The sequence below is a fragment of the Hippocampus guttulatus genome, chromosome 23 (genome assembly GCF_054856545.1).
Source record: "Hippocampus guttulatus isolate MCC_2025c chromosome 23, RoL_Hgut_1.0, whole genome shotgun sequence".
Taxonomy (NCBI): Eukaryota; Metazoa; Chordata; class Actinopteri; order Syngnathiformes; family Syngnathidae; genus Hippocampus; species Hippocampus guttulatus.
In genome coordinates, this window is record NC_141283.1 from 3,125,472 (window position 1) to 3,148,461 (window position 22,990).

Sequence of the window (22,990 nt, forward strand, 5' to 3'; positions counted from 1 at the left end):
GGAGGGCGACGCACAAAAAAAAAAAGATGTTTTATCATTTTATCATACTTGCTCAATAAATAATTTTAAATATCCCGACATGCACTCCCTCCCCTCCCCCACATACAGAACCGTAGTTTTAAATAAATATGTAACGTTTTAAGACATTCATGGGCGGGCGGGCGTGAGGTAAAGGGACACGCACGACAACTTGACACACACACAGCAGCCGCCACAGTCAGAAGCCTTTTGAAGTTGGCATGTAGACAGGCTCGGGCTCTTGTCACAAACATCGGAACCCTCGCTCGAGCCCTTTGACGAAGGCGGTCGCTAAATACGCGCCCTTGGATCAAAAAATCTGGGCCGAAGTGAAATCTGAGAAACGTGGCGCTTATTCCACTCTTGTGGGAAGACTTTTGAACAAGATTGTGTGTGTGTGTGTGTGTGTGTGTGTGTGTGTGTGTGTGTGTGTGTGTGTGTGTGTGTGTGTGTGTGTGTGTGTGTGTGTGTGTGTGTGTGTGTGTGTGTGTGTGTGTGTGCATTTGAACAAGTGGCTGGATGCCGGAGTGGCTGTAATTTCTCCTGCGGCCACTTGAGGGCGAGCTTTCACAGCAGTTGGCAGTAAACAAGAAATGATGCAGGAGGCTATTTACAACTCTGCTCGAGATACAGCAGAGGACTTTGTAAACTTGGTTGACCTCCCTTCCCCCTCGCCCCGTAAGTCTCCGAAGTTGGCCGAGGAGCGCAGTTCTTGTTATTTACACCGTCCGACAGACAGACAGACAGGACCGCCGGGCGACGCTTCGTAACTACTCCAATTCTATCCACGCTGCGATTGTGTGCGCGGTCTCGCACACTCTCGTGTGAACTCGAAACAATTCGGTTCAATGAGAAGAAAACTTGTTGCGGGTGATAGCAAAGTGGCTCAGTGTTCTCTTTCGTGTCACAGTGATCTTTTTTTTTTTTTGATCGATTCAAGGCAACGCTGCAGAGAGTGTGCTATAAAATGACCACGAGGTGACCAAAAAAAAAAATATCAGCGTTGTATATTAAATATTCAGTTTTTGTCTTGGGAAATAGGTCTGCTTCACCCCCCCCCCCCAACCCCCTCGCAGACATATCACTGATGCTGTTTGAGGGAGAAAGACGCTCGTCCCCCCTTACATCTCATCGAGTAGTGTGCTCAAGCCGATGCAAAGCTTCTTCAATGCTCTCATCCAGTTTCTCAGAATTTCCAACTGAGCAGTTTGAGAGATCTCTGACACAGCAAGCGTTGTCGTAGTTGACGAAATCGAAAATAAAGGTTGTGATTTGTCATCACGGGGCAGGAAAATGACACAAACGGCCTCACGAAGACAAAAGTGACAGCGCAGCCCCAGTGGAGCCCGTGAATATTTTATGGCGGCGACAACGCGAGTCGCTGATTGAATGCTGACAAAAGCCTTCGCCGCCGTCACCTTTAAAATGCTTTTCTCGTATGTTTGCCTGCGCAAGGCACCGCGTTGTCGGATCTGGATGCAAAAAGACCCCCCCCCCCCCCCCAAAAAAAAAAACCGTAGCCCTGCAGTCTGCTTAATTGTGCGCGCGGCCTTCCGACGAGTGCAAGGAAACCGTCCGCGTCAAGGTGTGGCTGACTTAGCACAAACTTGAAGTTACATCGACAATAATCTATGAGAGACGATGACGCAGACGCGTCGGGAAAACCTCGCGACGACCGCACCGTCGACATCGTTGGCGTGTGGGGGGGGCCATCAGCGGAGGCGTCGTCTACTGTTTGAGGTCCCTCGGCACCTCCAGGCCCGTCACTAAGGTCACCTAGAAGGAGACGGACAAGTAAATGAGTAACTCACCCATACTTTCTGTGGCTTTTTCGCGGGTTGACTGATGACCTACGCACCTCCCGGATTTTACAGCGCTAAGTAAAACTGGCTTCGGGGTTTGAATATCGCTAATTAATTTCAAAGAGGGGCCACCTGGACATTTCTGTTGAGGCTGACGGCGGGTACAAAGACGCCGTCCAGGTTCTCGAAGGCCGTCGGTCCGTGTTGTTCCTTGTTGATGAAGAATGTCAGGGTGTGCTTGGTCAGATCCAGGAGGATGCCCACCGCCGAGCCCTTAGTGATGCCACCCTCCGCCCTGCACAAAAGAGCCAAGCGTGAATCCCTTGAGGGTCTCGCGCCGGTCCTGTAGTTTTGGTCGGAACACCCGCGGATGGATCCGGTCCATACCTGTTGGTGTGCGAGTTGTTGTGCATGAACCAGGAGCGGTTGTTGTCCACATACATGGCCCAGGCTTTGTCATCCTTGCCCAGCATCATGTCCTTGACCGTGTTGATGCGGGCGATGCCAAACGCGGGGTCTGGGTGGTTGTCGTAGCGATCAATGCACACCTCCCAGTAGTGGATGCCCTAACATCAAAGCGGGCGACATGATTTCCTCTCGAGGACAATGTGTGTCGACCTCCGCCAAGGCCCAAGAATTAAAGAAGTCAACTCAATTAACAGCATTCGCCGTACAGTTCTGAATCCATGCACCACAACTCCAATAAGCTACTTCAATTTGTATAAACTGCTCCTTAACTGCAATGAACTCCTAACCCTCCTCAGGGGGAGGTTAAAAACCTCACCTTGGAGAAGGCGGCGGTCCCGAGCACCACGCGGTCGTCGTAGCTGTTACACGACACCGTCTGGTTCTCGTTGGTCAGGACAATGTCGCGGTGAGCCGAGGTGGGGTCAAAGGCGAAACAAGCCACTGTGGAGGAAGACGTAGTCGTGATTCAGCGGGCGGTGAGTCACCCGGCGTCGTGTTTACTTTTGGCCGAAAGGGGACAAGAAAGCGCGGAGGAGTGACAATCCGAGTCTGGCGCCTGTCGTGAGTCAACGAAGCCTGTCTGGCGGAACATTTGGGACTGCGGGCGGTAACGTCAGAGACACGTTTGGTGTCTTCAAGAAATCGAATGTGCCGTTGTCATCTGGCAAGTGCCCAGTAAATGAGCCCGAGCACACAAATAATGGCCGCAATTATTATTTTTTTTTTGCAACTGATAACAGCTTCCTCGATTTTTTTTTTTTTTTGTGTGTGTCGTCATCCTTTCTCGGAGAGAAAAGCAATTGGGATGCGTCCGGGCTCAGCAGCCAACAAAAACCCAATTTGATAGAGCTTATTGCTGCTCTGTTGAGTCTTAAGTCAAATTTAGTTCAAAAATAAATAGTCTGCAATTTTTAGATTTGAAAACGGGCATGTTTTCGGTGAAACACATGCCAGGTAAAAACCTGCTAAAAACAACCCACTTTTATATGAAGGCAAAATCTGGCGGCTTGATGGCAACGGTGGTTTTCAGTTTTTGGTGTGAAAAGACGCCATCCGTGGTCGGAATCGGTTCGTCTGCCATAAATGATTGCGTTTTTTTTCTCATCCGCTCGAAAAAGCACTGATTGATCCGCCATTTTTATTTTTTTGGGGGGATGGGTGTTATGAAAAGTGTAGTCGAAGGTAGTTAGCTCCAACTTGGGTACCGTCGGAGGTCTTGAGCACCACGGTCTTGCTGTAGGGCCCCACGCCGACGGCGTTGTAGGCCTTCACTCTGGTGTTGTACACGCTGTTGAAGTGGAGGCCGTCCACTGTGCACACCGTCTCCTTCCCCACGTACACCTCCTGTGCAATCAAACGCTTCATAAAGCCGAACGTCACAAGAATAGAACATCTTCATGTGTAAGATTTTTATTTCATGAAAAATGAATAGATGAGCAAAAAAAAAATAAAAAATCAACTGAGCGTGTCCTCTGAATGAGCGCGTCACCAACCCTGTACTGCCCCCCGTTGCCGTCGTCCAGCTCCAGAATGTAGCCCTCGATGGGCGCCGCTTGGGGCCCGGCGACCCTCCAAGCCAGGGTGGCGCTGTTGTTGCCGCTGCAGCACTTCTCCAGCTGCAGGAGGGGAGCCGGCGGCACCAAGGGTCCCGACTCCACTGGGAGGGTGGGGGGAAGCCGAATAATCGGTTGGTATCTCATTGCATTTCCGGTTCAAAGACAAACGGGCTGATCCGGTGTATTTGGGTGGCGTAAACGAGGAAGCTCTGGAGGATTGCGAACATTGCTGTGAGGAATCAAGTTGGGTCGATTCATAGGGCAAACAAATCGGGAATGAGCGGAGGAGGAACACAAACGTGATTTTTCACGCCGATATGGCCAATAGATTAAAAAAAAAAATGTATTCTTTTTTTTGTTTGTTTTACAAATGGAATATATACCAGAGGTGTGAACCACGGAGGAACTTGCAAAATCATATTCTTACCATATTCTATAATCTTCTTTCGGCGAGGACCGATACCAATTACTGTGATATCGGGCCAATATCGGTTTGATTTCAAGGTATCAAGTTCGTAGTTGGCGCGATGCTCTCTTCTTTAAGAAACAAACAAAGGGCTTTGTTCACCATCATCTGTTTACTATGTTATCGGAAATTTGATGTATCGAAAGTACTCGCGGTATCGCTAATTAGTGAGTGCGTGGAAGTGAACAAACAAAAGCGGTATCAAACACCCCTCTGCGGTAATCAACATTGGATTAAAAATCAGATACCATTCGTCACCGTATCCACAATGAAGTGGCAAAACACATCCAAACTTCAAAGAAAATAATCTAAAAATATCCTTTTTTTTTCCCTCCCACGTATCCTTCGGGGAGTGCTGAACATAATTACCATTTTCTAAAAATATTTTTTTTCTTGAAAGGAGAGGGAAGGCAGCAGTCAAGACAAACAATAAGCACGTCGAGATTCATTATATGAAGATATCATATTTGCATTTATAGCCATGCTGGTTCTGTTTCTTCTCTCCCACGGCATTTTTGGATTTGGGGGCGGGGCTTACACATTTCTTCCAATTTGTATTTAAAAGCGAAACAGACTACCACTCGAGGCTATAAATTTCTGTGCTGACGGTTCTTTTCGCTGCGTTCCAGAGGAGGGAAGTGCCAACCCCAGGGTTATTTTTTTTTTTTTGCGTGAAAAGAACAAACCATGCGTGAGTGGGTGTCGGGGACGGGAAAACGAATTTCCAACCAGGCTAGACCGGGAGTGCTTAGGGAGGTGTGGGGGTGGCGGGAAAGGAGGTAGGGGATGACAACTCTGTGGAAATAATACCTCCTGGACTTTGTGCGTCGGCATCAGCTTCAGCACTGTCCGCTGCCTGCCGCTGCTTTTGTTTCAATAAGGGGCCGTCCTGCACGTCTGGAAATACCATTTTGAGGATAATGCACACACTAGCGTCAAAACGTCTGACGTACAAGTCCCGGAAATGTTCAGAATGCAACGCGCGGTCATCCCAAAAAATGAATCATTCCGAGCGTGATTCGAACAGGCAGCCTTAAATTGAATCTTGGGATCTGGCGGTTGACGGGGAGAACGCGATCAGTCACTTTGAATATGGCGGTGCGTCACAAAGGCTGCCAAACAATGCTCGCTCCTCATTCTTCTACTTGTAGTCGTACAGAAACGGTCTGAAGGAAGAAATATTTAAAGAGCCACGCGGATTCTGTTTGTGTACCTTTGCCCTGGCAGAAATCCAGCTGCAGGATGGTCTGCAGGAGCGTGTCGGTGTTGAGCGTGAGCTGAAACTCGGGGCCCACCTTGGCCTCCAGGTTGCCTTTGACCCACTGGTCCTGTGACGATGCCACACGCTTGATCAGAGCGTCCGAAATCTGGGGGTGGGGGGGGGGGGCGTCAACAAGCGCCGACAATCAAGATGAACACTGTAAGGCGCCCCTAAATGTATTCAAATTTCTCAAAATCCGACGGTGCGCCTTATAATCCGATGCTCCTTATGTGTGGATCACTATTCAGATTTTTTTGGACGTAAATGTTCTGTAAAGCTTTGTTAGAGCAGCGGTTGTGAAGGCTCGATATAAATAAAGCTGTATTGTATTGTATTCTATTTTATGTAGCTCCATCTAGTGGATGCATAACGCAACCGCAGCCAGGTCTCCATATAAATAAAGCTGTATTATATTGTATTCTATTTTGCGTAGCTCCAACTAGTGGATGCATACCACAACCACTATTGTAGCTTCTATTCTATGCGCCTTATAATGCGGTGCGCCGTATGTATGAAAACCGTTTCAAAAGGCCATTCATTGAAGGTGCGCCTTATACTCCATAGTGCGGAAAATAGGGTAAGAACCCTTGTGACTAGCAATCAGTGTTAGCATAACCGTTAGGCTCTAGCTAAAACTCCAAAACACTGTCGAAGACAGACAATATACCAATGCGCATATTCTTTATCCTCGGCAAAAAAAGACAAATATTATTGCAGTTACTGAGTCATTTACAGTCGAATGCAGTTTTTTTTTCTTTTTGCTATCCGGGCCATTCGTCTTACCTGGAGGAAGCCACTGGGGTCGTTCTCCTTGAGGACCTCCAGGCAGTACTCCATCATGCCCGTGGTCTGCCGCAGCTTCATGGTGCAGTGGGTGATCTGGTCGCGCGCCACCTGATGGACGACAATGGAAGTGTAGCCAGCAAGGAGTTGAGAGAGGTAGAAAAGCAAGCCTGTTTCTGCATATCGAATGGGAAATCCTACTCGGTGTCAGAGGATGTTAAGGCGTGCTTTGAGGCTAATTTGTGAAGGTTAGCGGCGCTCTTGTAAAGACAGCGCGGTTGAGCAAATTGATCCACTTGTACACGAGTAAGACAAAGCTTTTGATTTTTCTGTTATCTTTCAGCTAGAAAGAATTAAAAAAAAAAAATAAAAAAGCTATCTTTGAGAGTCCTTCTCATTTCATGGCCGCATTAACGAGCGTGGTCTGAAAATGAGAAGCGATGTTAATTAGCCGCCGTCACGGGCGTTAATTTGACGGCTAATGGGATCACGCTTGATTATTCACCTGTCAGCGGGACAATTGTGAGCGCCGTGAAAGAGCTCCGAGGCAATCGTACGGTGCCTTTTCAAACGGAACTCCAATTAGAAATTTGATCACGGCAAAATAATTTGGTGAGGGTTTGAGAGACGAACGCGTTGCTTTAAAGGGATCAAAGTCGACTTGAGCATGTTGTTGGGGGAAGTGGGGGGGGGGGGGGACAAAAGATAATCCAATGAGAATAGACTTTCCAGCCTGGAAGGGTTGTCGTTATGTAACGCTGAAGCGCAGATGCAAGTTTGGTGGCGAGGCGGTTCTGTGGAGAGATTTTAGTGGGAGTTGTGTCAGGCTGAAGTGCGAAAAGAACAGCTGGACGCTTTTGACAGGGAAGAATCGGTTGTTCTGGACTGACAAAATTAAATAAACAACCAGACTGTGCAGAATTCTGACCCTGTTTTATGAAAGAAAGTTTTTTTTTTTTTTTTTTTTTTTGGTTTGTTTAACTGCTTTTTTAGATTCGTGCGTGAGCAAATTGCTGTTGTCAGTCACCTGTCTTCAAATTTTGTTTGACCTTTTGTACATTTTTCACCGGTTGAGCGTGGATGGGGGTCTCGCCCAGCTTGTCTGTGAAATTCAGGTTTGTAGGGCACTTCACAGACTACAAAATTCCAGTCGATGCCGACATTGCATTGCTTTGGATTTGAGATCAGCACAGCTTTTGAGTCGACGATCAAGAACAGAGTTTTGCTTATGTCTGGTTTGAGCAAATTATGTGTAGCTGTGGTTTACAGAAAGTAGAATAGAAAAGATGAATGCATGAATGGCCGGCGGCATGTAAAAAAGCCGCACTTGAGCCATGCAGTGAGTCGGTCACTGACGCGACCTAAATATCGATTTGTGCCTACCTCGCATCCGGTCAAATGGACGTGCTATCAAATTGCAGTGTTTATTTTATCGCTTTCCCTCCCGACTGTCGTGGATCAATCGTCTTTGCTTGCGGACGGAAAGCTATTGATTTTGAATACCGTTTGTGACAAATGATAGAAAAAAACCTTACCTTCAGCTTGTATTCCTTCTCCTTGGTGACTTTTGTCAGGAGTTTGGCTTTCTGTCGGGTCAGCGCCTCGATCAGCGAGTCACACTGAGCCACCAGGCAAGCCTCGAACTCCACGCCGTTCTCCTGTGTCACACAAAAGCAACGTTTAGACATCCTAATCCAAAGCGACATTTAAGAAAAAAAACAAAGGGCTCTTCTTTTTGGCTTTTTGTAACTTGACTGTCAACCCAAATTCTGAGACACATTTATGAAAAAAAATACATCAAATGAATTTGATGAGAGGGTTAGTGTGGGTAGCTTTTGTATGTATTGTGGTGTCTGGTTTTCTGCACTCAGGATCAACAACGAGGCGCTCTCAAGTGGCCACATATTTTTCACAGTGTAGGTGCCCCCCCGTCCCCTTCAAATCTTTCTTCCATCTTTCTCTGTGTGACGCGCGCACGCTCACAGCCGATAACGAGGCACTCTAAAGCGCCCACGGCAGCCTAAAGCCCCGGTCCAAACACCAGCTGTTGGACTTAAAAAAAAATGAAATAAAATCCCGGCTCCTCACTTTTCCATCTTTCTTCGTGTGATGCGTGCGCACTCGGGGCCAACAACGAGGGTGCTCTAAAGCAGCCACACCAGTGGACTATCTAAAGGGAAGATGCATATTTGGGAATATATTAAAAAAAGCTCTTTATTGAAAGAATCTCCTTTATTTTAATTGATGGCACAATGCTGTTATTACGTAACACATTTTAATCCTCCTTCCACCAGTCGTAATGCAGGTGCTTGTCGTCATACAAAAATTGAGTAAAAAGCGGATTAAACGTCCCCCCCCCCCCCCCCCCAAAAAAAAAGGGACTAATTAACCTTGAGATGACTCGTTTTAATCCGCCACGTGACTTGGTTGAATTCAACAGACGAAAATTGCAAATGTTGCGCGGACAAAACAGGACGTGCACTTTTCACGCCTCGCTGATTTCACGCTGGCCTCGCCACTCCTCGGGCGACGACAGCAAGGTCAGCGTGTTCGCTCTGCTGCGGCGCGAGTGCATTGCTAGCACAATTATTCACTCATTCACTCCCAAAGACGTTTTTAAACGTCTTTTCAGACTTGGTCCAGAATTGGCTCCTACTGAATGAGTAAAAAAAATATGGTTGCATAAATACTCCCCCCCCCCCCCCCCCAAAAAAAAGACATCTTATTGCATCCTTACCTGGATCTGCTGCAGCATGTTTTTGAGTTGAACCAGAAATTCTTTTGCGTCTTTGGCTTTGTCCGAGACGCCGTTGAGGGCCTGCGAGAGTTGACACTGCAAGAAAAAAAAAATGGATGGATAGCGGGACAGACGTCGAGCTGCGTCTTTTTTTGGGGGGGGGGGGGGTTCGAGCCTCTCATTGAAAAAAAGACAGGACAAAGGGAAACATGCCCACATACGTGATAAATCAAGTCCGCCGTGGCGCCACCCACATGATCCACCTGCTCCCTCTTCCTCCACTCAAAACACACCCCCACACAAAAGAAGCGTAAAAACCACTTGATGCTCGACTTTGATTGCGCTTTATCACCAGGCACACATCGTCGACACACATGCAAAACCAGTTGCGCAAAATCAGCCAAGGCAAAAATATGACCTAAAACATGTCAGAACATCTCTTTGGCAATTATATAATTGACACACGTGGGTAAAAATGGTCTATAATTTTCTTTCTAATCTCCTGGGACAACTCTTTCCTTTGCTTCCTCTGGTGCATGTTTAGTGTGGCACACACCATGGCAGCAAACAACAGCAAAGTCACCCCTTTACATCGGCTGACTAAATGATGACAAGTACCGTATTGGCCCGAATATAAGACGGTGTTTTTTGCATTGAAATAAGACTGAAAAAGTGGGGGTCGTCTTATATCAAGGGTCTAGACATTATACCCATTCACGACGCTAGATGGCGCCGGATACCATTGAAGCGAATGCTGAATTTGACTCCCAGGCTAAAGCCAACCCCTGTTACGAAGAAGAACAAATTAAAATAGCGGTAGCACAAAGAAGAAAAATATAAAATAGCGGTAAGAAAGAAAAAAGAAGAAATAACAGAGAGACGTAGCGACAAGCTGGAGAAAAGTGGGTCGAAGATCGGCCAGGTTAACCGGCAGCTGAGGAGAAGTTATGATGCAATTTACATTTCAAAAACCAGAAGCCATTAAATTTACAAATGTGATTGCACTTGAGTTTACATATTTAAATGTTCAGATATTAAGATTTGAATGAGGCAAAATAACATGCTTTTTCCTCTCAAATATATTGTTAGAATAATTTGTTTCAGATGTACTCTAATTATTTTCTGGATAAAAATTAATTTGGTGTTCAAAAAGTATTTTTTCAAACTTGAGTCTTGAAAAAGAGGGGGTCGTCTTATAATCAGGGCCGTCTTATATTCGGGCCAATACGGTATGTGTGTGCGTGTGTGTGTGTGTGTGTGTGTGTGTGTGTGTGTATATATATATATATATATATATATATATATATATATACATATTAATTCCCCATTCATAATAGGTGTCAATTATACAATGATGATTTTTTTATTTTTTGCTATTCGCCGGCCTGCCTGATCCCTGTCCACTGTACATACTTCCACGCCATACGCAGCCAGTCGATGCTAGCGACGGATTTTCAAAACTCATTAGCATTAACTGCTTCCTCGGAGAGGGACTCAAGTCATCACATGTATGGTTTTCATGTTTTATTCATCATCGGGCCCCTCCTTACGTACGCCCTTAATGCGCCGCGTCGATAATCCCGCATCCGACCACGCACACGCATTATAGGGTAGGCTCCCTCCCTCCGTGCGCGCCGGGATGACTTGATGAGTCACAAATCAAGTGCACCCTTCGGCAGGCAGCGCTCGTCGCCGTGGAGACCATCTGGCCCACCAAGCTGTCGGGGCCCCGCGCCGGCTTGCGCGCCAAGGCTTTGCTAACGAGCGAAATGACGGATGATGAGGGGCTTTCCCTCGATTGTCGTCATCGTGTTTGCCCCAATGTGGGGTGTGTTTGATTTATTCAACCGAGTTGCACTTTTTTTTTTAAACCCGCCCCCCTTTTTTTTGACCTTTCAGTCACGTCCAATCATCTTCTCATGTGGACCAGCACAGATGAAGTTGTTGTACATCGGCAGTGCTTCATGCTCTACGGAACTTGAAGCACAGTCCGGGTAGTAGTGGAAAGGTGTCAGGGGTTATCCTCGAGCCGAAATGGATGACCACGGGGAGGAGTTCAAAAGGCTGTCGACGCCCTTCCCAAATGCTTGACCTTAATGTCAAAAGGACTGCTGGAGGAATCGGCAAAGGAGGAGGGGGGTGCATTTACGACCCTCACCCGTGCCACTTTTATTTCACCTCATTTGCATGTTTGTGCTGCTATTCTGCTTTCCGTTTGAGTGAGTGGACACGGCTCAAATTATGTCAGCCTGTTTTGTTCAAAACGGACAATTTTATTTACTGCATTCCATCACTCTCGAGATGCAACGCATTGTATACGGTCATTCAAAAGTCAATTTTCCAGAATACAAATCCAGATGCTAATTGGAAGCCGTCAAAGCGAATCCGCAATTTCGACTTCATGTGGCTTTTTGCCTCCTCTGCGACAGCTGTGTTACGGCATTAGCGCGTCGCACGCAGGCGCAAGGTCAAAAACAATCTGCTCTCTGCCCCTTCGTCCTCCTCTCATCTGCCCTCAACTCGCAATCCTTCGCTGCTTTTTTTTTTTTTTTTTTTTTTGTCCTCCTCTTGAAATGCGCCTCCACATCCGCACACAAAGCAAAGCGCCAGTTCCAGATCACTATGCGAGTCCCTCGGTAGAACTCCAAAGTACTTTTCAGGGAGCTCGAATTCCGGCCTGGCACGTAACCATGGAAACGCCCACGGCTCATTGTTCCACTACTGGCATATCCTTCCACGAGGCCTGCCGTAGAGTTACCCAAAATAAATCATACACACGCTGGGCTATATTTGGTGGGTTGCTTTTACACAAACACACTCACACACAGTGTTTGCTGTGTAGGCTGTGAGCGAGAGGAAGGAAGTGCAACGAAGTGCACATTAACCTACATTCAGCGCTCGAGTCCGCCAGAACTGCCTTGAGTTATTGTACTGTAATCCCCCACCACCACACTACTCTTGCACCCTCTTAACAACGAGGCGCTCTAAAGCCGCCACGCCAGTAGCCTCAAAGAAAGGTACTCAAGTCCATACAGAGTAGTGGAGTGTGCGCGTGAGAGAGCTGCCCCCCGAGGTAAAAGGCGAGTAAGGCTGACCTGTTTGGCTCTTGCCATCTGTAACGTTACCGGGCACACTTCTGCTCTTGTTACCATGGTAACAGCATCTTGTAACAACCTGAGGTGGTGGATTTACTTCCACACATCTATCCTCGGAAAATTCGAGATTTTATTGATCGTGGAAGCTTGACTATGAACCAATTCGTGAATTTTGCTTTATTTGAACTATTTGGCAAGGAAAAAAAACACAAAAATAGGAATTTTGAAACGTAGGATTCGGACCAAATGCAGTGGAGCTACCAAGACGTGATTGGATGTTGTATAAATGAGCATATCTTATTCATGTGATGCTTAGAGACGACCCCTCTCCCGCTGTCCCCCTGATGGGATTTTTACGGTCCATTTATGAGGGGCCTCTACTTGGGGGAAGGGGGGACGCAAAATGAGGAAGAGACAAAAAGACACCATTAGGGAAGGGAAGGTAAAAGTGACAAATGGATACGATAAAGAAAAAATATATTGCATATTCAAAAATTTTATGTCCTCATAACGCCGAAGGTGAGCCCCCCCCCTCTCTCTCTTTTAACTTAAGAATCACTGTAAAGATGAAAAATGTCTCGTGAATGTCAAACACCACAAGCTCTTTCGTGTTTCTCTGCTAGACTTGCGCACACTCACGGCCGACAACGAGGCGCTCTAAAGCGCCCACACCAAGAGACTCTTTGAAACACTCAAAAAACGTCACTTGACAGGGTCTGTAACCTTGAGACAAATGTCGGAGTTAGCCGGTGAAAAGAGTCGGGTTCGAGAAATTCGGTAAGTCGCCATGGTAACAGACTGTGAACATAAACTGGTCGCTCGCTAGCAAGCAGACGTAGTTGTTCATCATAACTATTTATATAGATAGATATGGTTGTTTTAGATGTTGCTCACCCCTGCTCTACTTAATGGGTAGGATTTAGTTCAAGAGGAAACTGCAGAACGGCGAGTTTCCTTTTTGTTTTTGTCATTGGCTGTCATTTTAAACGACGGCAAGTTCCGATTTTCGCACAGATCTGGGTTACGTCACCCATGTAGGAACTCGATCGTAAACCGAGCACCACCATTCCTTTCCCGCACGACGACGCGGCGTACCTTGTGCTGCTTCCACATGAGGGCGATGGGCTTGACGTCGTGTTTTGCGTGCCGTCCCTCCTCGGCGCACTTTGCGCATACGGGCGCCCGGCAGTTGCAGCAGTACATGACGAAGTTCTCCGCTTCGTGCTCCGCGCACGTCGCCGGCTTCCGCGCGGTCGCCGGAGGTTGTCCCGCGGCCGCGCAGGAGGCCGCCTGGCCCGGCCGCGCAGGAGGCGGCGGGACCAAACGGTGCTTGGCGAGCGGGCCGCGGGACGGGTGGCACCGCTGCTGGCAGGCGTTGCAGTAAAACACGTCACATTGCTCGCACATGACCGCCGCGTCCACCGGGTTGCGGTCACACAGCTGACACTTGGCCGCCCCCGAGGCGGCGGAGGCGGAGGCGGCGCGGTGCTGCCGGTACCGCGTCACGATGGCCTCCAGGAGCCGGTTGCGAGGCAAGCCGCGCAGCCCTCGCTCGTCCAGGGAGACGCTGCGATGGCAAAGCGGGCAGGTGAGCGAGCACAGCCGCTGCTGCTGGTGGGGGTGCTGCGGGGCGGGGAACACCCGCACGCCGTTGGGCGATTTGAGCTGGCACGGCGTGTACGAGCCGTAGCCGCTGTCCGTCTCGCTGTACAGGCTCATCTTGTCCACGTCCAGGTAGTCGTAGTCCGAGCTGACCGCCGACGCGCGGCTCTGCTGCACGGCCGCGGCGGGCTCCCCGTCCGGCGTGTGAACGCTGATACTGCGCGCACACTGCAGGCAGACGTTGTGGGAGCAGGGCAGCAGGACCGGTTCCTTGAACAGGGAGCCGCACACCGGACATTTCAGTTCTTCCTCCATCGCGCCCTGTTCCAAAGACTTCCAGCACCGAACGTCTGCGGACAGCTCTCTGGCAGGCGGGTCGTGCGCATGCGCGCGCAGCCAGCGAGGGGGAGGGTCTTGCTTGAGCAGACGTTGATGGATGGCTGCAGGATTTGAACACACGACAGGAGAAACCACACTGAAAAGAACACAGAGCGGGTTTCTGTCTTCTGAGGTGTTACCTGAAGATTATTTCACATTTGAAATCCTACAAAATCAGACGTGAGTAAAAAAAAAATGAGGTCAGCCCTTTATGAATGGAAAAACCATGTCGCTGTTCTGCATAAACGGCAACAATTTTTTTTTTTCTGCAGAGGTTCCTGCACTTGGAGATGGAAAATCTTATACAGGTATTTATCAACTCCGCGAAGCTACAGGGGAAGCGGCAGCATAACAGCCCAAAATTCAGATGCAGTTGCAATAAAGGATATCTTATCTTATACTAGGTGTGGTTTACAGTCCACCCAGGAAGCAATTATCCAATCACTACTCCAATTTTTACATGACTACCTGTGAAGTTTAACACCTGATACCGTGTCCCTATTTCATACCACAAACCAGATGCTGATGTCATCTATACTGTATATCTGACTGCAGGTTCTCAGCATGCTGCAAGAAAGAAAATTCTGACTCTTCTGTTACAACTCTCGTGCTGGCTTTTTGTGTCAAGTGAGGCATGTGAAAGCAACACATGAGTAATCCCCCGGAATGAATTCCTCCACTCGAGCGTGGTCCGATTTGCTCCTGGCGCAGATTTCCCTCAGCGTAAGTGATCATAACGAGGCGGGAATCGTGTGCGGTGAGTAGGAGACTAAAATTAGCCGCGCAAGGAGTACATTTGACACACTTGTGCAGTCATTCGCGGAGGGGAAAGGTCATTTTGGCTTTTGATGTGTTGACGCTGCCACAAATGGGTCACAGTGCTGGCAATTAGAATCAGGGTAGTGATCAAATGCGGGGTATTTGATGATAGTAAGAAACACATCGATTTTAGATGTTTTGAGGAAAAAAATAAGGATGATGGTGCAGTGTATAAATTCCCAAATATATTGTAAAAGATATTATTACCGTGTGCATGGGTTCAAAACTAGTATAGCAGTTAGCATTTAAATGTGCATTGATACCTTTTCATATCCGTCTTTTGTATTGTTGTTGTTTATTGAACATAACAACAATACAAAAGACGGATATGAAAAGGTATCAATGCACATTTAAATGCTAACTGTTATACTAGTTTTGTATCTGTCACATGATGCAAGAATATTCTTTGATATCGTATACACCACTAGCAGACATTGTCCATCAAAATGTGACAATGTCCATCAGTAAAGGCAGAATTGTTGTGTTGCTCTCTTTAGTTTAAATAACCCGCCTTGAGGACCAAACTTCCTCCTGGTCAATCTTGTCATTCAAGATGAAATGTAATTTCCTATATCCGCCACAAGATGGCAGCAAAGGACTTGTGTCCTCATTGTAGTTGTGACAATCTTAAATTTGTGTATACAAGACAATGCAGTACTGCCCTTTGACAGCCAGGTTGCATACGCCAGAAATAGGCGCACTGTTTGTAGGTTCACTGTATTTTTTCCAAAAATTTACAGGTAATTTACCACCCCTTCGTTCCTTTTATTCAAGTCCAATGGGTGAAAAGGTAAGCACAGAGTAGGTCAGACGAGAGACGTGGTGCTCTCTGGGTTGATCCTGACGGGCCGGGTACTCTTGCGGAGTTCCCGCAGCTGCTTGGCGGGCTTCCCCACGGCTTCCTCAAAGCGGCGCTCCACCTCGGGCAGCACGCAGTCGTGCAGGAAGGCGGCATTGAGCACCACGAAGGCCTTCTTGTCGGCGTCCTGCTCGCAGCGCAGGCTGTAGTCCACGTGTTGCACGGCCACCATCACGATCTCGCGCAGGCTCTCCAGCAGCACCGTGTGCAGCTCGGGGAAGTAAAGCTTCAGGGCCTCCTCCAGGAAGCTCAGCAGCTGCTTGGTGAAGGCTACCAGCGTGTAGCTCAGGTTCACCCAGCAATCTGCGCCCGTGTACGCGTCGAACGTCGACATGCCGCTGGCGCGCATCTCCTCCTGCATGCCGATGGTCGCCACCCCAAAAAGAGAATAAATAAAACAACAGACTTGTGAACACTACGGATGGGAATCAAAACGTCGGTTGTATTTTAAAACCTTCTATCGATAATTATTTTGATGTGTGTGTCATGGGTGAGCTCCATGACACTGACATTAAAACTCATTCACTCCCAAAGACGTTTTTAAACGTCTTTTCTTTTTCAGACTTGGTCCAGAATTGGCTGGTATTGAATGAGTTAACACAACAGTCACTTTTCGATTACGTCATCCTTGCCTCCCTCTCCAGGTCAGACCAATCAAGCCACGCTTGATCCAACTGTTACCATTCGAGTCGTGATCACCTTGAGCTTGGCGAGAGCCTCCGGCGTCATGAGGTTCATCCGCCTCCACATCTCCTCAGAGTTGCGATGCTTGGTGGCCTCGACGATGACGTCCTTGTAGCTGAGCAGGGCCGCCTTCACATCCTTCACAAGCAGAGACTCCAGCGTGAAGGTCAGGTCCAGGCCGATGTCGGTCAGCTGGAGGCAGTGCTCCTTGGCCACCTTCACACACTCGGATGCCGTCGACAGGTTCTCCTTGCTGTCGAACACCTTCACGCCACGCCCCGACATCGTCATTGATTAGACCAAAAAAAAACCCAGCTAATTTAATGGAACGAATGTTCCAGAACTGTTGATCATGTATGTGATTGACGGGTCATATTTAAGAAAGTAGCGGGCCGTACGAAGCCCGCCGACCATATTTTGCGGACCACCGGCCTCACCTGTTTGCTGAAGGCGTCCACAAACATCCTCATGGCCGAGCGGGACCACGCCACAAAGGCCGAGTAGCAGCCCGTGTTGCCGGCAAAGTCCATCTGGAACTCCTTGGCCGTCTCCAGCAGGCCCGTGAAGAAGATGTTGCAAAGCTTGTGGATGTAGAGCAGCGTGGCGCCCTCGATGCGCAGCTGCCGGATGGCCGTGTGCACGGCCGCCGCGCGGTTCTTCAGGAACAGCTCGCACGCCTTGGTGGACTGGCCTGGGAACATTCAGTTTTTGTAGGTATGCTGTGTTGCCGCTGTTTTAATTTCGTCTCTTGACATTGATTCATTTAACTGTCAATTTGCTGTTGAATGTGGTTTCTTCTTTTGGGTAACTTTGTTACCTAGCCTGATGAGCTGCAACACGGCCCTCCGAGTGGCCTGAGGTCCGCCACGCAGCGAGCGGTCCGGGGACAGCTCAAAAACCAGGACATCGGTCAGCTGCCTCACTCGCTCGTCCACCTTGGCCCGCAGCTCCTTGACCTTGGTCGTCAGCGGCTGCTCCTTCAGGTACTCGTTGAGCTTTTCCAGCAGGTCCACGGCACCTTCAAAATCCCTCTGGGCGATACACACGTCCAGGTCCTCGGGCAGCTCCTGGATCCACTCCAGACCGAGGTCCACACTCTCCTCCACCTCAGGTAGAAAAGAGGTGGAATATTTTCAGTTAAAACTGCATTGTAGGTTCTTTGACAGGAGGCATTTACACCACAATGCCACACGTACTCCTGGGTGATAAAATGTCCGATGGCACCACGAGTAAACAAACCGTTTACATGGCATTTGACTAAATGCGGAGCAACTTGAATTATGATTTGAGCCTTCTTCTCTTCCACCCTACATCCAGATGTCCAATGTGAAGTTTCCAATTTAAAATATGAACGTGATTTTGCAACCTTACCTCAGCCTGCTCGTCATCATCGTCCTGATCAAAAGGATTGGTGGAAACTTCAACCCGAATGGGAGACGTCGGCGTCTTGTCCTCCTCCTTTTTGCCTCGCTCCTTGTTGGCTTTGTTCTTCTTGGTTTCGTCCAAAATCTCCAGCCACTCCTTCTTGATCTTGCTGTTCTCCGCCTGGAAGATGCGGCTGTCGGGAAACATGAGGATCTTGAACATGTCCTTCATAGGTGGGTTGTCCTTCACGTTGACCACGGCGAAGCTCTCCAGGTCGTACAAGGCGTTGTACTTGTACTTTACGGCCCCGCGCCGGTTGGCCAGCCAGGTGGCGATCAGCAGGCAGTCGTTCATGAGGAAGGCGTGTACTTTCTGGACGGGAGACATGTTGTCCACATCAAACTCCACCAAGTCGCCATTGTACACCAGGTGCCTCCCGGGGGTATCCATGATGGTCTTGCCTCCCTCCACCTTCTCCAGAAGGGAAGTGAGGCTCCTCTGCTTCACCTCCTCACTCTCCTTAGGGAAGGCGGCCTGCATCTCCTTGGAGGTTTCATCCTTGTCGGTGGATAACAGGGCCTGCATTAGGGGGGCATGCTTTGTGTAGGTAAAGTTGCTAGCACATCATATTTTAGTTTCTCTCGTGGTAACACTCGCCTGGGTGATGCTCTCCATGATGCTCTTCTGCTCCGTTAGGATGTGGCTCAGCTGGTACATCTCGCTCTCCAGGTACGAGATCTCCTTGGCCGTCTCGATGAACTGCCGGTAGTTCTTGTAGACGTTCTTTTTCAGGTTCTGGGCCGTCTCGTCGGCCAGGTTTTGAATCTTCTGCCGGTGCTCCTGAAGGTCCCGATCGCCATCTGACTGCTGGGAAAGCTGCTTCACGTAATTCTGTGGGTCGAAATTAGGCGACTCCAGCAACCTGCGGAGTCTGTTTCCCGGTTCGGACATCTTAAATTGTGACTAAGTTACAACCTTTGACAAAATTGTTGAGAAACATACACTAAAACGAACAGAAAAGGAGTCATTCGAGGTTCAAATGGTTCATGGCAGATCGCAACCTAAACAGGAAGCAGGGTGACACCCTCGTACGTCATGAGATCGGGAAAAAAAAAGGCTGGCCCAGAATAATCTATTTTTAAAACACGAGGAATCAAATTTCAAGGAAAATATGCTTATTTTTGTCTGCGAATTGATCATAAAAACGAGTTTTCAGGATGTCGTGTTATTTGAGAACAACTGATAAACACCGAGTGTGTTTTTAACTGTCTCACTGGCTTCCGGATACGGAAGCTCGTTTCTATCTAGTTAGTTAGACTCAAAAGCAGAAGTGAACGTGGTACTGTCAGTGTAACATTTCAGAATTTTGGGACTGTTCACACTTACTCGGAACATCCAGAACTACATTTTTAAATTAATCCAATTCAATTTTGATTGTGACACTTTAATATGGCACGGTGTTACTTCCATCACTTTTCTCACCCCAATTATAGGACAAGGCGTTTTATTTTGAAATCAGTACCCGGATTAAGTCGCCCTTTGAGGGCTATACTGGCGGCAAACGTTGTAAACAACTCAGCTAGTCGTTCATTTCCCTAGTTTGTCGAATAAAAATCCTTATTTGACAATAAGTGGCCACGAAGTTTACACTCCACAGGCGCTCTCAGAGTTGCAGTGTAGGTGTCACTTTTCGGAGGCCCCGGGTTCAGAGTTAACATGGATGACGACTATGCGCTTGCCCTGCAGCTTCAGGAGCAGTTCGACAATGACGCGAACGACCGGCCGCTCGTCCCCTGGAAGCCCGAGAGACCGCTATCAGTCGTGGATGCGTCGTGGGAGACTCTGGACCCCACCCCGGACGTGCGTGCGATGTTCCTGGAATTCAACGACAGGTTCTTTTGGGGAAAACTGAGCGGCGTGGAGGTCAAGTGGAGCCCCAGGATGACCCTGTGAGTTGTGCATAGAAATATACTGTATCTCTACTTTAATGCCGACGGTGACGGGAATTGACTCACAGGGGTTATTCACACCGCGACAACGAGGCACTCTAAAGTGGCTAGTCTCTGTCCACACCCTGACTATAAAGCCTAACTTTAAAAAAAAAACTCCCCTATTCGTCTTTCTCCATGCACTCAAGGCCAACAACGAGGCACTTTAACGGTCAAGCTAGCAATGCTGAAGCAATTCTCTTCAAACAGGTTTTGTATTTTGAAGCAAATGTCAGAATTCACTTCACCGGGTCTTTAACATCTATCGCTAAATGTTCAAGTGACATTCTGTAATCCTCTGTTGTTGTTTTCAGTGATGCTAAATGCTGTCTGGTGTCGCAGGTGTGCCGGCGTGTGCTCTTACGAGGGTCGCGGCGGACTTTGTTCAATCAGACTCAGCGAGCCGCTGCTCAAGCTCAGACCCCGCAAAGACCTGGTGGAGGTGAGAGCACCGCGACGGCTCGCCTATCCTTCTTGATCACCCCTTGCCGGGTGTTTCATAGCGCTATTTTTACAAATGTGTAATAATCATATTTTGATATAATTGTATAATGTATGTATTGTTGTATAATGCGTGGTGTGTATTGGTCAGACGCTCCTGCACGAGATGATCCACGCCCTGCTGTTCGTGACGCAGAACAACCGAGACCGCGACGGCCACGGGCCTGAGTTCTGCAAGCACATGAACCGCATCAACAAGGACAGCGGCGCCAACATCACCGTGAGCCCCTGCGCTCGCTTCCCTTTTCTCACGCAATTCTTTCTTGCTTTAATGGAAGCCCCCCTTCCTGCCAGGTGTACCACAACTTCAACGACGAGGTGGACGTGTACCGCCAGCACTGGTGGCGGTGCGACGGGCCGTGCCAGACGCGCAAGCCGTACTTGGGTTTCGTCAAGAGGGCCATGAATCGGGCCCCCTCGGCCCTGGACCCCTGGTGGGAGGACCACCAGAGGACGTGCGGGGGCACCTACACCAAGGTAAAGGAGCCCGACGGCTACGGCAAGAAGAAGGAGGCCAAAAAAGACAAAAAGATGCCCGCTGTTGAAAAGCCAGCAGGTAGTGTTATGATTTTTTTTGGGGGGGGTGGGGGGGGATAACCTTTTTTATTTTCTTTGTTCATCTTTTTATGAATAGAATCGTACATGTTTGTATGTTTGTATGCCTGTTTATGTTATCAACATACAAACAAGGGATTGTTTTTTATTTTCATCTTAGGCTCGCATTTGTTATTTTGTTGTTTTATTTTTACTAATCTCTTATATATTTTTTTATTGTAAACGTGACTTTTTAATTTGAGATTTTTTAAAAATGTTTCCTTGTCATTCTGCCTTTTTTTGTTTGTTTTTTAAATTGCCACATTTTATTCCTTCGCTTTGAACTATTTCTTTCTGTGATCCGAAGAAAAGGTCCCCTTTTTGATGTTTTAAATTCGAATGTTTTTTTGAATTGGCATTGTGTCATCCCTACGCATGACACAAGGCACACTTCAGCGGCGTGCTTCCAAATGTTTTGGTATGACGAATCCAGCGAGATTAAGTTTTATTGAACGATGAGTAATTATCTGTCAATTTCAGGAAGTCGGGACATTCGGGACGTGATCGCATTCAGCGGCAAAGGCTTCGTCCTGGGCGGGAATCCGTCCTCTGTGAAGATGTCAGCTGGCCCCGCCTCCTCCACAGTCGCGAAACTCGTGCCGCCTTCACCCCCGGCTCGAGTCTTTCCCGCGGAGAGACAGCCGGCGCCGCGGGACCCGAAGGCACCTGCCAAGAAATCAGTTGCTAATACCAGAGTGTTTGTCAACATTAACGGATCGCCTGTTAAAATCCAAAAGCCTCGTCAAAGCGTTGGCGACAACGGCGGCGTCGGTGGTCACGGCATCGGGAGCAACTTTGCCATCGGCAATGGTAGCCATGGCGTTGGTCGTCATAGCGTTGGCAGCAGCAAGCACGAAGAACCGGATCGACTGAAGCAGACCTCCATTGATGTTTTGTTCAACGGCAAGTCGACCCATCATTCGCTCATGGCCGACTCACCAAGTAAAACAAAGTCAGCGACAAAGATTTTAGTTTCTCCTTCCGCTTCGGATCATCATCACAAGAACCATCAATCCACGTCGTCCCCGCCGCCGTTCGAGCGTCCGTCGGGGAAGGCCGTTGCCAACGCTCCCCAGTGGAAGAAGCGACCGCTGAACGACTTGACCGATGTCTTTGAGGGCTTCAACAAGAGGCTGAAGGTGGAGACCAAAGACGACACGGAATCGGGGCCGACGAGTAGCCACGCCGCCACCTCGTCGTCCTCGCCGGCGGTGGTCACGTGTCCCGTTTGTCAGGCCAGCGTGCAGGAGTCAAAGATCAACGAGCACCTGGACTCCTGCCTCTGCTGACCCCACATGGTTGAGGAACGTATTCGAAGAGAGGTATTAATTATTCCAAATGGATTCGTTATTGTGCTTGCGGTTTCCGCACTGCATCATAGCGAGGTCTGTTCAGAATATTTTGAGCCTTTTGTGAAAAGTCCCAACTTGTTACTTTACAAGAGGTAAGACGCGTATTGAAAAAGAGAGCCCTACAAATTCCTTTTCGAAGATTCTGTAGGATGGACTTTTGTCCACAGTTAACCCGAAAGAGATTTGTTTGTTCAAGGTAAGGTGTAAATTACAGGTCCTAATTTGATCATATTTCGTCATTTTATCTACGGGTTAGCCCAAAATTCATCCATTTATGGATGACAACAGAGACACATTTTGCAAGTGGCACGATGGCTTTTACTTGGTCTTTTTCGGCGACCAGATTTTGAGGAAGCCTCGCCGCCTGAATGGGTGCCACGTTCACTCCCATTGATTTTATGATGTTACCAAATATAGCTTTTACATGTTTGTACAAGTTTGTATATTTATGTTACACGGTTACAGTTTGAAATGTGAATAAAATATTTTAAATTCGGTCTGTATTTTTAAGGGCTTGTTTGTGCTAGCTTGACTCTGCCAAACGGTTGTATTTTTATATATTTTTTGGTTTTGTTTTAAATATTACCAGTATATTTATTCCCTTGGCGGTGGTTGTCTTGAAAAAGTGAAGCGGCACTCCCGTGTGGGCGTAGTCGTGCGGG

General features: G+C 48.1%; 3 protein-coding genes and 1 long non-coding RNA gene across 10 annotated transcripts; 2 read left to right on the forward strand and 2 right to left on the reverse strand.

Annotated features, from left to right (window-relative positions):
* Positions 1–1,095: 1,095 nt before the first annotated feature.
* On the reverse strand, positions 1,096–14,158 carry LOC147185730 (tripartite motif-containing protein 67-like). 2 transcript variants are annotated; one of them, XM_086104028.1, is made up of 12 exons: positions 13,282–14,124; positions 9,092–9,187; positions 7,890–8,012; positions 6,355–6,465; positions 5,524–5,677; positions 5,121–5,207; positions 3,782–3,945; positions 3,494–3,632; positions 2,605–2,729; positions 2,208–2,386; positions 1,953–2,115; positions 1,096–1,794 (listed from the first exon to the last, which is right to left on the reverse strand). In XM_086104028.1, the coding sequence occupies exons 1-12, from the start codon at positions 14,101–14,103 to the stop codon at positions 1,747–1,749; spliced, it is 2,211 nt and encodes a 736-aa protein (XP_085960154.1). In that variant the 5' UTR covers positions 14,104–14,124; the 3' UTR covers positions 1,096–1,746. The 2 variants fall into 2 exon arrangements, with proteins under 2 accessions (XP_085960154.1, XP_085960153.1); XM_086104027.1 differs by lacking the exon at positions 5,121–5,207 and having other exon boundaries at positions 13,282–14,158.
* LOC147185731 (uncharacterized) lies at positions 13,976–14,961 on the forward strand. The gene is made up of 3 exons (XR_015099431.1): positions 13,976–14,346; positions 14,439–14,474; positions 14,722–14,961. It is a non-coding gene; the product is annotated as an uncharacterized LOC147185731 (long non-coding RNA).
* Positions 14,962–15,729: 768 nt separating this feature from the next.
* Positions 15,730–18,985, reverse strand: LOC147185732 (exocyst complex component 8-like). 2 transcript variants are annotated; one of them, XM_086104032.1, is made up of 7 exons: positions 18,551–18,985; positions 18,174–18,472; positions 17,900–18,086; positions 17,346–17,634; positions 16,966–17,219; positions 16,544–16,792; positions 15,730–16,199 (listed from the first exon to the last, which is right to left on the reverse strand). In XM_086104032.1, exons 1-7 carry the CDS (start codon positions 18,842–18,844, stop codon positions 15,792–15,794), a joined length of 1,980 nt encoding a protein of 659 aa, XP_085960158.1. In that variant the 5' UTR covers positions 18,845–18,985; the 3' UTR covers positions 15,730–15,791. The 2 variants fall into 2 exon arrangements, with proteins under 2 accessions (XP_085960158.1, XP_085960155.1); XM_086104029.1 differs by having other exon boundaries at positions 17,900–18,472.
* Positions 18,091–22,824, forward strand: LOC147185733 (DNA-dependent metalloprotease SPRTN-like). 5 transcript variants are annotated; one of them, XM_086104034.1, is made up of 9 exons: positions 18,091–18,126; positions 18,218–18,322; positions 18,418–18,496; positions 18,590–18,622; positions 19,640–19,842; positions 20,224–20,323; positions 20,474–20,602; positions 20,677–20,938; positions 21,457–22,824. In XM_086104034.1, the coding sequence occupies exons 3-9, from the start codon at positions 18,488–18,490 to the stop codon at positions 22,263–22,265; spliced, it is 1,545 nt and encodes a 514-aa protein (XP_085960160.1). In that variant the 5' UTR covers positions 18,091–18,126; positions 18,218–18,322; positions 18,418–18,487; the 3' UTR covers positions 22,266–22,824. The 5 variants fall into 5 exon arrangements, with proteins under 5 accessions (XP_085960160.1, XP_085960164.1, XP_085960163.1 ...); XM_086104038.1 differs by lacking the exon at positions 18,091–18,126 and having other exon boundaries at positions 18,205–18,322; positions 18,418–18,500; XM_086104037.1 differs by lacking the exons at positions 18,091–18,126; positions 18,218–18,322; positions 18,418–18,496 and adding an exon at positions 18,740–18,834 and having other exon boundaries at positions 18,592–18,622.
* Positions 22,825–22,990: the final 166 nt, after the last annotated feature.